This window comes from Arachis ipaensis, chromosome B07 (genome assembly GCF_000816755.2).
Source record: "Arachis ipaensis cultivar K30076 chromosome B07, Araip1.1, whole genome shotgun sequence".
Taxonomy (NCBI): Eukaryota; Viridiplantae; Streptophyta; class Magnoliopsida; order Fabales; family Fabaceae; genus Arachis; species Arachis ipaensis.
The window spans coordinates 21,159,834-21,175,127 of record NC_029791.2 but is presented as its reverse complement, the minus strand read 5'-3'; the positions used below and the strand labels follow the sequence as shown (position 1 = coordinate 21,175,127).

Here is a 15,294-nt window from a genome sequence, read left to right as displayed (position 1 = left end):
TTTTGGAGTTTTTAAAATTTTTAAGAAACTATTTTGAGATTTTTTAAATTCTTCGAGAACTGTTTTTGTACTTCACCCATGGAATTAGTTTGTTCAACTCACATACGTAAACACTTAATGGTCACATGTCTAAGTTAATATTTTACGTCAGCAATCACTGTTAGTGACTAATGGAAGGGGACTATATTGTCCAACAAAAATAAACGTTGGGAATGTTTTATGTATTTTGAAACATGAAAGACTAGTGTCTAATTTTAAAATTTTAAATACTGATTTAGATAATTATTTTTTTAAATTTTATAAAAACATTTTTGGTGATTGTCCATACATTTTTTCCAACTTGTTTTAAGTTTTAAGGGTAGTTAATAAGTTCGATTTATACCTACTTATCTATTATTGGATTTGAACTAATGACTACCGTCGTATCGTATGAAAATAATACTTTAATTACTGTGTTAAGTAGGTCATTTTTTATGAAAAATAGAAAAAAAAAGAAAGAAAGAGAGTACCCGTCTGTGAGATCAATGGATTTTAAAAGAAATATTAAATATACTCAATATTAAGATAATATCAATAAAAAAAATATAATCATGGAATATTTATATTGATAAGAATTTTTGAATATAATATAATCAAATATGTATAAAAAATATAAGGGTTATAGCTTAATTAGATAGAATACCTCGTTTACACACATTCCAATGTTTTTTTTGTTTTTTTAGAGTCAATTATGTAATTAAAAGAGTTGATGTTTTTGAAAAACCAATGTCTTATTCCATTTTAGGAAATAAAACAAAAGAATAATAATCTGACAAACAAAGGATTGAGATGTCCAATAAAATCTATCATTAATTTGAGATATTGATAAAGTAAATACTTAGTCTATTTAATACTATGCATAATGAGTAAAGAGACCAAAAAAAAAAATCTCTTTTCAGCTTATTTTATTAATTTTAAAATGTATAGAATTTTATTTCTTGATAATAAACAAAGTTCCATTTATTTACAATACTAATATTATACTAAATATATAACACCACCTACAAAAAATTAATAAAATTTTATCATTTATATAATTATTTTAATAAAATAATTAAAAATAATATAAAATTTAAATTAAATGAAACCAAATATTAAAATATAAATTTTGTATTTAATTTCAAATTACTATTTATGCTATATCGTCTTATAAATACTATGTAGCATCTTGTGAAATTTAAAATAAAATTGAAATAAAAATTTATTGTTATTATTAGGATACCTCTTGAATCTTACTTAGGTTATCTGGACGTTGGTCCAGTAACGTATATGGAATCTGAAATGTTATGGACTCACTGTTTAGGTTATCTCTTCGATGTATGGCTAATACTTATTACTCCATTTTCCCACTGGGACAACTGATTGGAAATAGAGAACGTGCGTGCTTATATGTTGATCCAGTTAAATTATAATTCTAACGATGATTATTACAGCCTTAAGAAAAAGAATTTATTTAATTTAAGCAAATAAACATAAATTAATATATCATTAATTATATTATATATTTTAGTTTCAATCAATAAAATTGAGTTATATTAATTAGTGATAGAATAGTTCCTTCTATCTGTGTAAGCGAAATAACTCTTCTTTAATCTAGCTGCCATAGTGTGTGAAATTAAGATGGAGGGTTATTGTGCTATTTCACTCCTATTAGCCGTAAAATTATGGTATAATACACGAAAACGTAATTATTATTATTATTATTATTATTATTAGACAATAAGTTATTTTTTTATTTATTAAAAAGAACCCCAACCAACAATACATGTTGGTGGGAAAGAAATTAAAAATAGCACAAAGCATTATTGCCTTATAAATAGACCCAGCTAGATAGTATAGGTTCCATAACATAAATGATCTAGTTGTTCAGTTTTTTGGACAAATTTTTAATCATTTTATCCAAATAAAAAGCGTTATTATGGAATTCCAAAGTGGAGAGAAGGCTGATCATGCCAAATTTCTTAAAGCTCACAGCCACGTGTGGAATCATATTTTTAGTTCCATAAACTCTATGTCTCTTAAATGTGCAGTTGAGCTAGGCATACCTGATGCCATACACAATTATGGCAAACCCATGCCTCTCTCACAACTCATTGCTTCATTGCCAATTCATCCATCAAAAGCCTCCTTCATCCATCGCTTGATGAGAATCTTGATCCATTCCGGCATCTTTGTTACCGAAAATGTTATCAATAATAATAACGAGGTTGAAATTGGGTATGTTCTAACCGATTCATCTATGTTCCTACTTAAGAACAACCCCTTCAGTGTGACACCTTTGATGCTGATCAAACTTGGTCCCACCGTGACAAAGGCATGGCATCATTTGTCTGATTGGTTCAAGAACGACGATCTCACAGCATTTGAGACGGCACATGGAATGACGTTTTGGGAGTATACTGACAGCGTGCCTAAATATGGCCAATCCTTCATTGACGCCATGGCAAGTGATTCTCGATTTGTTAGTAGTCTGTTACTTGATGATAAGTGCAAGAGAGTGTTTGAGGGATTGGAATCGCTGGTTGATGTTGGTGGAGGCACTGGGACTGTTGCAAAGGCCATCGCCGAATCATTCCCAAACTTGAAGTGCTCCGTGTTTGATCTCCCAAGTGTTGTTGCTGGCTTGCAAGGAACTGACAACCTTGAATACATTGCAGGCGACATGTTCGCTGATCCTATTCCTCCTTCTCATGCCATTTTGTTGAAGGTAAAAAATGAATAGATACTTAACTCTTCCAATATCTCTTCATTGTTTTAGGAAAAAGTGCACAATTCCTAATTGAAAAAGTTTAGGAGCAGGACTTTTATCAAAATTTGGTCTAATATTTAATCACTAAAAAAAATGAATAATTTCACATTATTAAAAATATTAATAATAATTAATTGATAACTACAAATCATAAAATTTATTGGCCTTTAATACTCCTCATGCTTTTAATTAGAAAATTCTAAAGATAAATAATTTATAATTTAATTAAAAAGCATATTAAAATTAATATTTAATTTAAAAAATATAAAAATAAATAATTTTTACAACAACAACAATAAAAAAGTCTTGTCCCACTAAGTGGGGTCGACTACATGAATCAAACGACGCCATTGTGCTCTGTCATGTGTCATGTCTATAGAGAGACCATTTACATGTAGATCTCGTTTGACCACCTCATGGATGGTCTTCTTAGGCCTTCCTCTGCCTTTCGCCCCTTATCCATCTTCCATCTCATCCACCCTCCTGACTAAATGTTCTATCGGTCTTCTTCTCACATGTCCAAACCACCTAAGACGCGATTCAACCATCTTTTCCACAATGGGTGCTACTCCGACTCTCTCCCTTATATCTTCATTCCTTATTTTATCCAATCGCGTATGACTACTCATCCATCTCAACATCTTCATCTCTGCCACACTCAGCTTATGTTCGTGCTCTCCTTTAGCCGCCCAACACTTCGTACCATAAAGCATAGCCGGTCTTATAGCGGTGCGATAGAATTTACATATAAGTTTTAAAGGCACTTTTTTGTCGCATATAAAACCAGATGCACTCCGCCATTTTGACCACCCTACTTGGATCCTATGATTTACATCTTGTTCAATCTCTCCATTATCCTGTATGATGCACCCAAGATACCTAAAACTTTTAACTTTTCGTAGGGTGTTTTCTCCAATCTTCACCTCTATATTAGGGTTTTCCCTTCTCGAACTGAACTTACATTCCATATATTCCGTCTTGCTACGGCTTATGCGCAGACCATACACTTCTAAAGCTTCTCTCCATAACTCCAACTTCTTATTTAGGTCTTCCCTTGACTCTTCCATAAGGACGATATCATCGGCAAAAAGTATGCACCATGGCACAGGCTCTTGGATGTGCTCTGTGAGTACTTCCAAGACTAATGTGAAAAGGTATGGACTTAAAGATGATCCCTGGTGTAATCCTATACCAATAGGAAATTCCTGTGTCACACCACCTTGAGTCTTCACACTAGTTGTGGCCCCATCATACATGTCTTTAATTGCACGAATATATACGATCCTTACCCTCCTATTTTCTAAAACCTTCCATAAGACCTCCCTTGGTACCCTATCATACGCTTTTTCCAAATCAATAAACACCATATGTAGATCCCTTTTATTACTACGATACCTCTCAATCATCCTTCTTAAAAGGTATACCCCTTCAGTGGTAGATCTGCCTGGCATGAATCCAAATTGGTTCTCTGTTACTTGTGTCTCTTTTCTCAACCTCCGTTCTATCACCATTTCCCATAACTTCATGGTATGACTCATAAGCTTGATCCCTCTATAGTTTCCGCAACTTTGTATATCCCCCTTATTCTTGTAGATAGGTACCAAGTGCTCTTTCTCCACTCATCAGGCATCTTCTTTGACCTTAAAATCTCATTAAAAAGCTTGGTTTACCAGTTGATGCCTTTTTCTCCAAGACCCTTCCAAACCTCAATCGGGATATTATCAGGTCCTACTGCCCTACCATTTTTCATCTGCTTTAGAGCCTCTTTTACCTCGAAGTCTCAAATTCTTCGATAGTAGTAAAAGTTTTGATCTTCTTCCCTTGTGCATAATCGACCAAGGCTCGGAAGAGTCTTCTGTCCCTCATTAAATAACTCGTAAAAGTAGCTCTTCCACCTTTCCTTAATCTTCTCCTCTTGAGCCAACACCTCTCTATCCTTATCCTTTATGCACTTAACCTGATCTAAATCTCTCGTTCTTCTTTCACAGCTCTTTACGATTCTATATATACCTTTTTCTCCTTCTTTTGTGCCCAAAGACTGGTAGAGACCCTCATACGCTCTTGTTTTTGCTTCACGTACAGCCACTTTTGTCTCTTTCTTAGCCGCCTTATATTTTTTCCAATTATCTGCGTTGCGGCATAAAGACCACTCTTTAAAGCACTCCCTTTTTATCTTTATCTTTTCTTGTACACTGGCATTCCACCACCAGGACTTCTTGTCTCTTGATCCTATTCTTTTAAATTCACCAAAACTTTCTTTTGCTGTTCTTCTAATAACTTCTGCCATTTCTCTCAACATCTCTTCTGCACTTCTATTTCCATAAATAATTTTTAAATATTCAAAATTTGTTATTAAAAATAAATTAAACAAAAATTAAATACCAAATAATAAGTAATATAAAGTTCATCTTAAAAGCAAGTGAGAAATTAATATCTAATCTTTTAACTTTTTGAAATATATTGATACTTTTAAAGTGACTATTTTAACTATGACGTATTCACATACAAATGATATTGTGAAGGATTAGATAATTTGATATATTTGAATAACTTTTTTAACTATTCATAATATCATTTTCGTGTGAGTATATCATAATTGAAATAGTCAATTTTTTTAATTCAAAATGACATTTTTTTGATGAAATTAAAAATGTAGACTAAATACAATAAAAAAATACAAACTAAAAAATTAAAAAATTATTTTAATTCAAATTATTCTTGTATTAAAAATTATACAAATATATGAATTAAGTTTGCAAAAAGTAATTTCATTTTGCTTTGAATAACAATGCAGTGGATTTTGCATAACTGGAACGATGAGGAATGCGTGAAAATATTGAAGAAATGCAAGGAGGCAATCATGCAAAAAAGGAAAGGAGGGAAGGTGATTATCATAGACATGGTTGTGGAGGATGATGACAAGAAAGGTTGTTACGATCAATCACTTGAAACACAGCTCTTCTTTGACATGCTTATGATGATGTTATTCTCTGGAAAAGAAAGAAATAAAAGAGAATGGAGCAACTTAATTGTTTCTGCTGGTTTTACTGACTATAAGATAACCCCAATTCTTGGATTGAGGTCAATCATTGAGATCTATCCATAGAAGATAAGCTTATTGTTATAATAATGCTAGGCTAGTATTACTGGCTAGCTATATATTGGGGATGAAAATAATGGGTCATAAGTTCTATGAGCAGGTTAAGGGCTTGTTTGGGTGAGTTTTTGAGAAAAGATCTTTTTTCGAGTTATCTTTTTTTAAAAGATTTTATAGAGAAGTAAAAGTAATTTTATGTTTGGATATCTCATGTAAAAAGGTCTTTTTATGTATCAATTATGTTTGGGTATAACAATATAAAAGTACTTTTTTGTTCATTTATTACACGAAAAACATTTTTTTTTAAGAAAAAAAGATCTTTTAAAAAAAGATATAAATTACAGCTTCTCAAAAAAGATCTTTTTTTGATTTTACTAGTACTTTTACTTTTACTACTAGAAATTTGCCAAACACGTTAAAAAATAAAAAAAAATCTTTTTTCATTGAAAAAAGATCTTTTTTTAACAAAATAATGGCGCACAAACATGCACTAATTACTATTCCCCCATCATAAAAGCATATATCTCTATTGGGTCACACTAGTGTAAAGATTTACTTTATACAGATTTTATACAGATATTTTTTTTGTGGTTGTTTATTGATTTAAAAGCGTATCACTAAAAGTGTTGCTTAAAGAGAAAGTGTTACCCTTAATCGTTAACTTGGCTCTGATACCAATTTTTTAAAGTCGACTTTTCTTTTAATTTCTTTTTCGAAATTTCTATTAACTCTTCATATTTTACTTCGAATGAGTTTATAATTTGTATAGATTCGATTGGTGGTACTTTATTTAAATAATTTGCAAATTCATAATCAAAAGTGTTGACCATTTCTACTATTACTAGTATTTATAATTCTGATTTCATTTTTATAGTTTTTCAATCTTGTTTTAGTTTATAATATTCTTTTTTGCATGGATTATTGTATATAAAATCTTTTATCTGTTTGTCTTTTTCTTTAATATAATTTCTCAAATCTTCAAAAACTTCTTTTATTTCTACACTTTCTGTTGTTTCTAAATATCTTTTTAATTTTTCAACTTCATTCTCCATTTTTTCTTTCAACAGCTTTAATTCTTTTAAGTCATAATATGGTTTTTCAGGCATTTATAAATTTTTTAAGTTTAACTCCAACTTGTTTATATTTATTCTTATTTCTATCCTTTTTATTATAAGGTCATCAAATTCGATCTGAAGATTATTTAATTCCCTTTTATACTCCTTTATTTTACTTTTTAATTTTTTCGCCCTTTTTCTTTTTATTTTATTTTCTGGTCTTTCAATCTTTGTATGCTTCATTATTTATTTTAGAATTTCTGCAAATTCTATCATCGATTCATCACTATTTTCTAGAGATTCTATTAACTTTTCTAGCTCTTCAACTTCTCTTTTCAACTTGTCATAGATTATTTTTAGAGCTTCAAATGCTCTTTGATTTATTCCAGAAAACTGTAAATAATTCAACCGGTTTTCTCTTTCAAAGAGCTCTTGTTTCTTGTCTTGATAAGTTACATATATTTTTTCTTTATTTATTGTCATAATTATTTAGTGTTTAGGGTTTCATTTAATTTTTCGACCTTTTTTGTTAACTCTTTTATTTCAGAATTTTCTTCTTTAATCTTTAACTTAGATAAACTTAAAGGGCTATTAATTTTAGATTCTCTTATTTGAAAATTCGATGAAACTAATTTTCCTGATGGTTCTTTTAATAATAGAGCTGGGTTTTCAATAGCTTTATATTTTGGTATTTCTGTTTTTACAATTTTCTGAAATAATTCATCGACATAAATTCTTTCTTGGTTTTTAAATATTATACTATGATGGCTATTTGTTAAAGCATAATTTATTGCATATGTAATTGAAAATGGTTCATCGTCTTGTTCTATTAGATTCTTTCTGTGAAATTTATAAGCCAAACTTATAGATCTTCCAAGATTTTCAGTTGATAAAGGTATAGCATATCCAAGATGTGTAACACCCTACCATACAGAGTCTTATGCTTAAGTCATAATTCAGAGATGGCAAGGTATTACGACCTCTAAAACAAAAATTTAGTACGTATAGTAGTATGAATAATTGATTATAACTAGGAGCCTTTGTAGAAAAAGGGGTAAACAAAAACCACAACTCGAAAAGGTGTGCTGGAACCAAGCATTCTTCTTCTTCATTAAGAATAGGGTTGACTGTTTGTAAATTTTAGGGATATATCCCTTGGATTTACATTGTCAATCATATTTTTAAATCTCTTTACTGCATTAATGAATCCTGCAGGAAACTCACTAATAATTTTTAGATCATTAAAAATTAAAATTGTATCAATTAATCCATACTGAAAAAACTGATAGGTGTCAGATGGAGAAGCATCTGGAAATATAACCAGCTTTGTTAGCTATTCTTTGGCAATAGGATAATATCCCAAAATTGTCCTTTTTTCTTCAGTCCAATTCAGGACTATGTTAAGGGTTTCTCTGAGATTAGATCTATAGACCCTTTTCTTTTCCTTGATTTCAGCCCTTGTAGGAATGTTTCTTATTATCCCTGTTCTCTGGGTTTGAATTGGAGCTTTATCTGCTCTTTTTAGGGTTTGCTCTGGATGGAGAGCTTCATATTCCCTGAAGGATTTCTTTGCCTCTTCCAGTGTTAGAAATCCTCCTTTATGAATTATCCTTGATTGATGTGTGAATGGTGCTGCTTTTTCCCAGGCATTATATACTCCTTTCATGGGGCCATTATAAATTACATAATATTTTTTATCTTGGGTAGATTTTTTAATGATTTCAGAAATTGTTTTATTTTCTGAAATTTTTTCTTCACCTGATTTGTCCACCATGCTTAGCTGGCTGAACTCTGATGGTTTTGCTTGTTGTGTTGATTTCATTGCTTCAATGGCCTTCTTGAGGGATTGGATCTGTGTCCTTATTTGCTGACAATGCTTGCATTTTTCGAGTTCTTGCTCATATTTTTGAATTTCTTGATCTAATGCGTTGTAGACGAACTCCATTCTCTTGTTAATGTATCTGCAATAACATTTTTGTTACCCTTAATATATTCAATTTTTATTGGATATTGTAACAAAAATAATTGCCATCTTACCAATCGTCAATGATTATAATCAACTTTTAAATTATATCGTATGAAACCTGTTAGGTAACTTGAATCTGTCCTTAATGTAAATTCTCTGGGTAGTAAATCAATTTTCCATTTCTTAAGAGATTTAATTGCTGCTAGAGTTTCCTTTTCATGAGTGGTATATCTCTGTTCTGTTGGAGTAAAAGTCCCTGAAATATACTTGCAAAGTAATTCCTTTATGGAATATTTAGAATCTAGTGATTCTTTTTCTTATTCCAAACTTTTTATAGCTTTCTTAGCTTTTAGACATCCTGACCAGGTTATGTCTGAAGCATCTATTTCCACTATTAAGTAGTCGTTTTCTTCTGGAATATAAAGTTCTGGAAGTTTTTCACATAATTCTTTAATTCTTTGAATTTGCATACTATCTTTTTCATCCTATTTCCATTCTTTTTTAGTACTTATTTTTGGAAATAAGCTTTTAGTGTATTCTGTTATATTTTTTAAAAATCTTTGATCAGAAATATAATTTATATACCCTAAAAATTTTTGTAATTATTTTCTATCTTCTATTTTATTAGGAAATAAATTTACCTTTTCTAAAACATTTGGTTGAAGTTTTAGCTTTCCTTGAGTGGATAGAATTAATCCAAGAAACTCTATTTCTTGTTTTGCTATTCTTGCTTTCCTTTTGCTAAGAACTAATCATTTTTCTTTACATCTTTCTAAAACTATTAATAATTTTTGAAGATGATCTTCTTTATCCTGTTTTGTAAAAATTAGTATATCATCAATGTACACTAAAACAAATTCATTTAACTCTTTTAGATTTTCTTCCATAAATCTTTGATAAATACCTGGGGCTTGTTTTAATCCGAATGGTAATACATTCCATTCATAGAGCAACACACTTGTTGATCCTTTTGTTGGGCAAGTAAAAGCAGTTAATTTCTTTGTTTCTTCGTCTAAACGAAGTTGCCAATATCCTAATTTTGCATCAAGAGATGAAAACCAAGTTGCTCCTTTGATTTTTTCTAAAATAGAATCTTTTCTTGGAAGTTTATGAGCATCACCAATAGTTGCTTCATTCATCTTCTTATAGTTAATAACTATTCTTCGTTTTCCCCTTTTAATTTCATTATTGTTTTCGCCGTAAAAAGCTGGAGCCGCATGAGGACTTTTACTTAATCTTATAATTCCTTTTTCCAAAAGATCTTTACATTCTAATGAGAACTCTTCTCTATCTCTTGCGGAATAAGAAATTTTATTTGGAACATTTATCTCTTTTGTAGGATCTTTTAATTTAATACTTACTAATTCGTTATTTGTATTTTTAATATCTAAAGGATTTTCAGCACAAATTTCATCCAAAAGTTCTTCTATCTTTATTTCAAGATTATTTTTTGGAATATTTATCTGAAAGTATAAATTTAAATAACATGTTTCTAATATAGAAAATATTTTAAATTTTAAGATCTTATCTATAGTAGTAGTTGGTATTTTTATACGTTTCGATTTTTGATTTATTGAAGAATCGTGTGGAGCTTTTAAAACTATATATGTTAATTCTTGAATGAATGGATGATATAGCTTTAAAAAGTTATTGCCAATGATAAAATCCATTCCAGAATCTAACATATATATAGATGGAACAATGAACCTATAATTTTGAATAAAAACTTCAGCCATCTCTGCTTTTTGGTCAATTTTATGTATTGATTTGTCAGCTATTCTAACTCTTAATGGTTTCTTTAATTTTTTCCAATCAAGTTTTATATTTGTACTAGCAAAGCATTGTGTTGCTCCAGTATCTATGAAAGCATTTATAAACTTTTCTGATATTTTTATAGTAATAAATGTGGCATTATTACTAAGTCTCTGAGTCTGTTTCTGAGACATATTCAAAAATATAGTCTAGGTTATCATCAGATTCTTCTAATGGTTCCATGAAACAAGACTTAGCAATTTCTATTTGTTTGGTAAGATCCTTTTTATCCTTCTTTTTTGGACATTCATTTGCATAGTGTCCTTATTCTTGGCAATACCAACACTTACAATTTTCTTTTTTATTTGGACAATAGTCATTTTTTTGTCTTTTGTTTTTATTATTATTTCTCTTTCTAAAATACCTCTTTTTTCTCCAGTTTGGATAGTATTTTCTTTTTCTAAATTGATATTTTCTTTTTCTTTGAAAATTTTTATTAAGACCATATTTTTGAGGTATCTCTTCATTATCCTGACAGCAAATTCTAATTATATTTGTAAATCTTTTTTGAGTCGCTTCTTGCATACAACGTTCTTTTATTTCCTCTCTTATTGCAGAGGTTGCTCCACCAAAATTATTTTCAATTGTCCCTCTATTTATTTCTCTTATAAATCTTCCCATTATAAATTCATTAGTAGGATATGGAAGTTTTGTTATATACATACTAAGATAATGATTTTTATCTTCTTCTTTTAATTTGTAATAATGTATTCTATATTCACATATATAAGACTCCACATTACATAAATCATATATCTGAATATTAGCTAAATAGTTTTTTGCTTCTTGATATTCTTTATTATAGACTTCTTGTCTATGATCTATAATATTTTTTCCAAAAAATTCTTTATATAGAATCATCATTATATATAATATCTTATCATAAGCTGTTGTTTTTGTTGCTAATTCTTCTATTATTTGGTTTTCTATTGATGTCATATAATCTCTTATAGTTCCTTTAGTATGAAACCCTATGTAATTCCAAATGTCTCTTCCAGACAATTCACTAAGTTTTGGATTAGTAAAGGCTTCTAATAAGAAGGAATTCAACCAGTTTTCGGAAATTTCTTTTTCATTCTTTTTACAGTCTAAATCGAGCATTCTTTCTCCTTCCATTTCCTGGATTTTAGGAACGTATTTTGATGGTATTTTTGTATATTTTGAATCTTTATTTATAAACTCTTTTTTAAAAGCATAATTATCGAAACCTGTTTCCCATTTAAATTGAGATTGATTATCCTTAGATGTTCCAGCTTCATTTTTTACTTGTATTGGAATTGTTGGTTCTTCGTCACTTGAATAATCTAGGATGTGTTCTTCATTTTCTATATTTTCAGAATTTACTAATTCTTCTTCTATTTGAAATCCCTGCTCCATAATATTATTTTCTTGAGCCATTTTTAATTGTTTAAAAAGCATTATAACTTCTTCTAATTTTTCTTCAATATTTATAATTTTAGTGGTGATTTTACTTTTAAATCTGTTATGTTGATTATATTTTGAAATTTTTCTTCTTTGAGATTCTCTTTTTTCTTATTTCTTTGAAATTTTATGGATACTAATATTTCTTCAAGCATATCTACTATAGAATTTAATTGTGGGTTAAAAGTATGATAAAGATGTGGGGAATCATTTTCATGGTAACATTTTTTAGAAATTCCGTGTGAAAAATAAGTTTTTTCAGGTTTTTGAAGTCCTTCAATAAAACTTATAGTAAAATAAAGATTTTGAGAAAAATCATTTTGTATTGATTTTAAGAATTCGGTGTCATTACAGTTAACATTAGTTAAAATTATTAATTTTTGATCTATTAATTTTGATAACTTAATTATTTCTTCTCTTAAATCTTCTAATTTACTTTTTTCCATTAGGTGACGTTTTTCTTTGTGAAGAGTTACGGTTTTAAGTGAAAAGTGTGGCTTTAGAATGTGTGGTTTAGGTTTTGCCACGTAAGCATATCTTTAAATCTGTATGACTTTTTGATCTGTACACTATAATTCACCATCTCTATTTTGGCGTGTGTATAGTTGGTTTCAAACGAAATAATACTCTGTCTGTGTGTCAGTTCAATATATGTATAACATTATAAATGTATTAATTGATAATAAAGGGTGTACTTGCAATTTCTGGCTTGGTAATTTTCATGCATGATTTAAAACGATTTTTGAATATTCATGTTTAATTTAAAACGACTTCTAAATTTTTATTTTTGGTTTATATTATTCTTTTAAGCAACCATTTCAAAATCTTTAATTAGCTCAAATAGTTTCTAAATTTTCATTTTTTATTCGTATTATTCTTTTAAGTATTGTATTTTTCAATAGTATAGGATCATATTTCACAATATAATTTGTCTACATGCTCATTTTAGTTTCATATGTCCAATATGATATATCCATGTATCATTTGCAATGTCAAGAAGAACATCTATAAAAATATTTGTATACACGCTATAAAAAAAAATAGATGAAAAATTAATAAATTAAAAAAACATTGAGGATTTTGAATTCACGAAACAAAAAATATGTGAAATTTGGCCAAAAATTAATTTGATTCACGCCTTTTAATTTCACAAACTAATATGAGTCAATAGAGTAAATTCATAGACTAATTTGATTTATTTGTACTAGATGATAAAGTCACATGATACATGAATAAATTGTCATCTGATATGTGACAAAATTATTCACATCAACCTATTACGTCACTGTCTACAAATTATCATTTGTTATTATTGTGGTCAAATTATGGGAAACATTTTAAGTGCACCAGGAAGTATCGGTGTACCAGTTGTTTTAACTATTGATTTCAATTAATATATATTATATATATTTTGTATAATTCAAATCAACGGTTCAAATAATTGGTACACCGGTACTCCTGATGTACTTGAAATGTTTCCTATTTCCAAATTATGTTATAAAAAACGTTTTGAGTGAGCAAAGCATGAAAATGGCATTTTAGTGATTCAGCTATGATCAGGTGTTAGGTATTGGTTTGTCGTATATCCCAAGTTAAAATGATTATTGTATTTCATTTGCAATGTTGTAAACACTGTAATGAACACCTTTAAAATAAGAGAGAAGTGGACAACAATTTGCTGAAAGGTGGACGAAAAAGAAAAAACTCAACTCTGATGGTAGTATTGATTGCATTGTACAAGAATTGGTCGATAAATAAATAATGGGCTTTGAATTTGTTTTATGATTGGGATGGTGAAAATGCTTAACAATAGTTGTAGAACAACATTGAGTGTGCTCACGGTGAGATGAAGATAATCACTTTTATAAATTTATAAATATTGTATTTTTTTTATATTTTTAATATGATAAATAACCATGTAACAAATAAAATTTAAAAAGACTTTGTTAGGTAGATAATAGCTTTCGTGAACAATAGACTTTAAAATTGGCCTAATAAAATAAAATCACACTAGGGTGTGTTTGACAAACACATTGGTGAAGAAAGAAGTACGCTTGAGCTTCTTGAAAGTTTCACTTTCATGTTTGGCAATTTTTTTTTTTCTAAACGCAGAAATGATTCTGCCTCTGAACCCACGTTGAGAAGAAGCTCAAATTTGTAACTTCTGCGTTTCACGTTCATGGTTGCTAATTACCTTCATTTTCTTCTGTAAAAAGGATACCAATAACTATAAGCTTCACAGTAGTTCTCTCTAATTTTTTGTACTTTTTCATAGTTCTTCCTTTTATTTTTTTTTAATCAAAATCGTTCAAATTTGTTTCCGTCACTAGTAAATTGAATATTTTAATTTTTTATTATTTTTAGTACTCATTTTCATTTTGATACAAATATTGCCAAACATAAATCACGTTAACCCAAACTTACTTTTCATCAAAATCAATTTTGTAAAATCAATTTTATGCAAACTCACGTTTGCAAACTGAAATCCAAACACACACGTAAACACCTCCAAATTACCCACTTAAATCTTAATATTAGGATAATCAAGAGAGTACATGTACTCTTATAAAATTCTCTGGTGATACGACAAACTTGCCCTACACTTAAAAAAAAATCGTATTTAAAAAATTAAAGTTAAAAAATGGAGTTTGGGGAGTTAATTATTTTATTCCTATTTTTAATTGTTTGAAATTAAAAAAAAAAATCATTCTTTTAAGTAACAAGTAAAAACTTAAGAATTTGGATCTTTTAAAAACTTAAAGAGTAAAATATATTTCTTATCTTTAAATAGTTTTTTTCATATTTTTTTTTGTCTCACTTATAAAATAAATAGTGAGAGATCATATTTTATTTTCTAAAATAAATTTTAAAATTAAGAGGATCCAAATCCAAAACTCAAAGCCATTATAAAATAAGTAATTTTTTATTTATTAAAAAGAGCCCCACCAACAATACATGTTGGGAAATTAAGAATAGTATACAAAATGTTATTGCCTTATAAAAAGACCCATCAGCAGCTAGACAGTATGGATTCCATATAATGTTGTTCAGTTTTTTATGGAATTCTAAAGTGGAGAGAAGGCTGATAAGGCCAAATTTCTTAAAGCTCAAAACCATGGGTGGAATCATACTTTTAGTTTCATAAACTCTCTGT

The 15,294-nt window shown here is 29.0% G+C and overlaps 1 protein-coding gene across 1 annotated transcript; it reads left to right on the top strand.

Annotated features, from left to right (window-relative positions):
• On the top strand, positions 1,880 to 6,009 carry LOC107608102 (probable O-methyltransferase 3). Its single transcript, XM_016309993.2, has 2 exons — positions 1,880 to 2,746; positions 5,583 to 6,009. Exons 1-2 carry the CDS (start codon positions 1,958 to 1,960, stop codon positions 5,892 to 5,894), a joined length of 1,101 nt encoding a protein of 366 aa, XP_016165479.1. The 5' UTR covers positions 1,880 to 1,957; the 3' UTR covers positions 5,895 to 6,009.

Excerpts from the sequence above, each read along its gene's own strand:
- LOC107608102 (XM_016309993.2), top strand. The coding sequence starts at position 1,958 with ATGGAATTCCAAAGTGGAGAGAAGGCTGATCATGCCAAATTTCTTAAA. Across the intron at positions 2,747-5,582 it reads CTCATGCCATTTTGTTGAAG|TGGATTTTGCATAACTGGAA; the intron begins GTAAAAAATGAA and ends ATAACAATGCAG.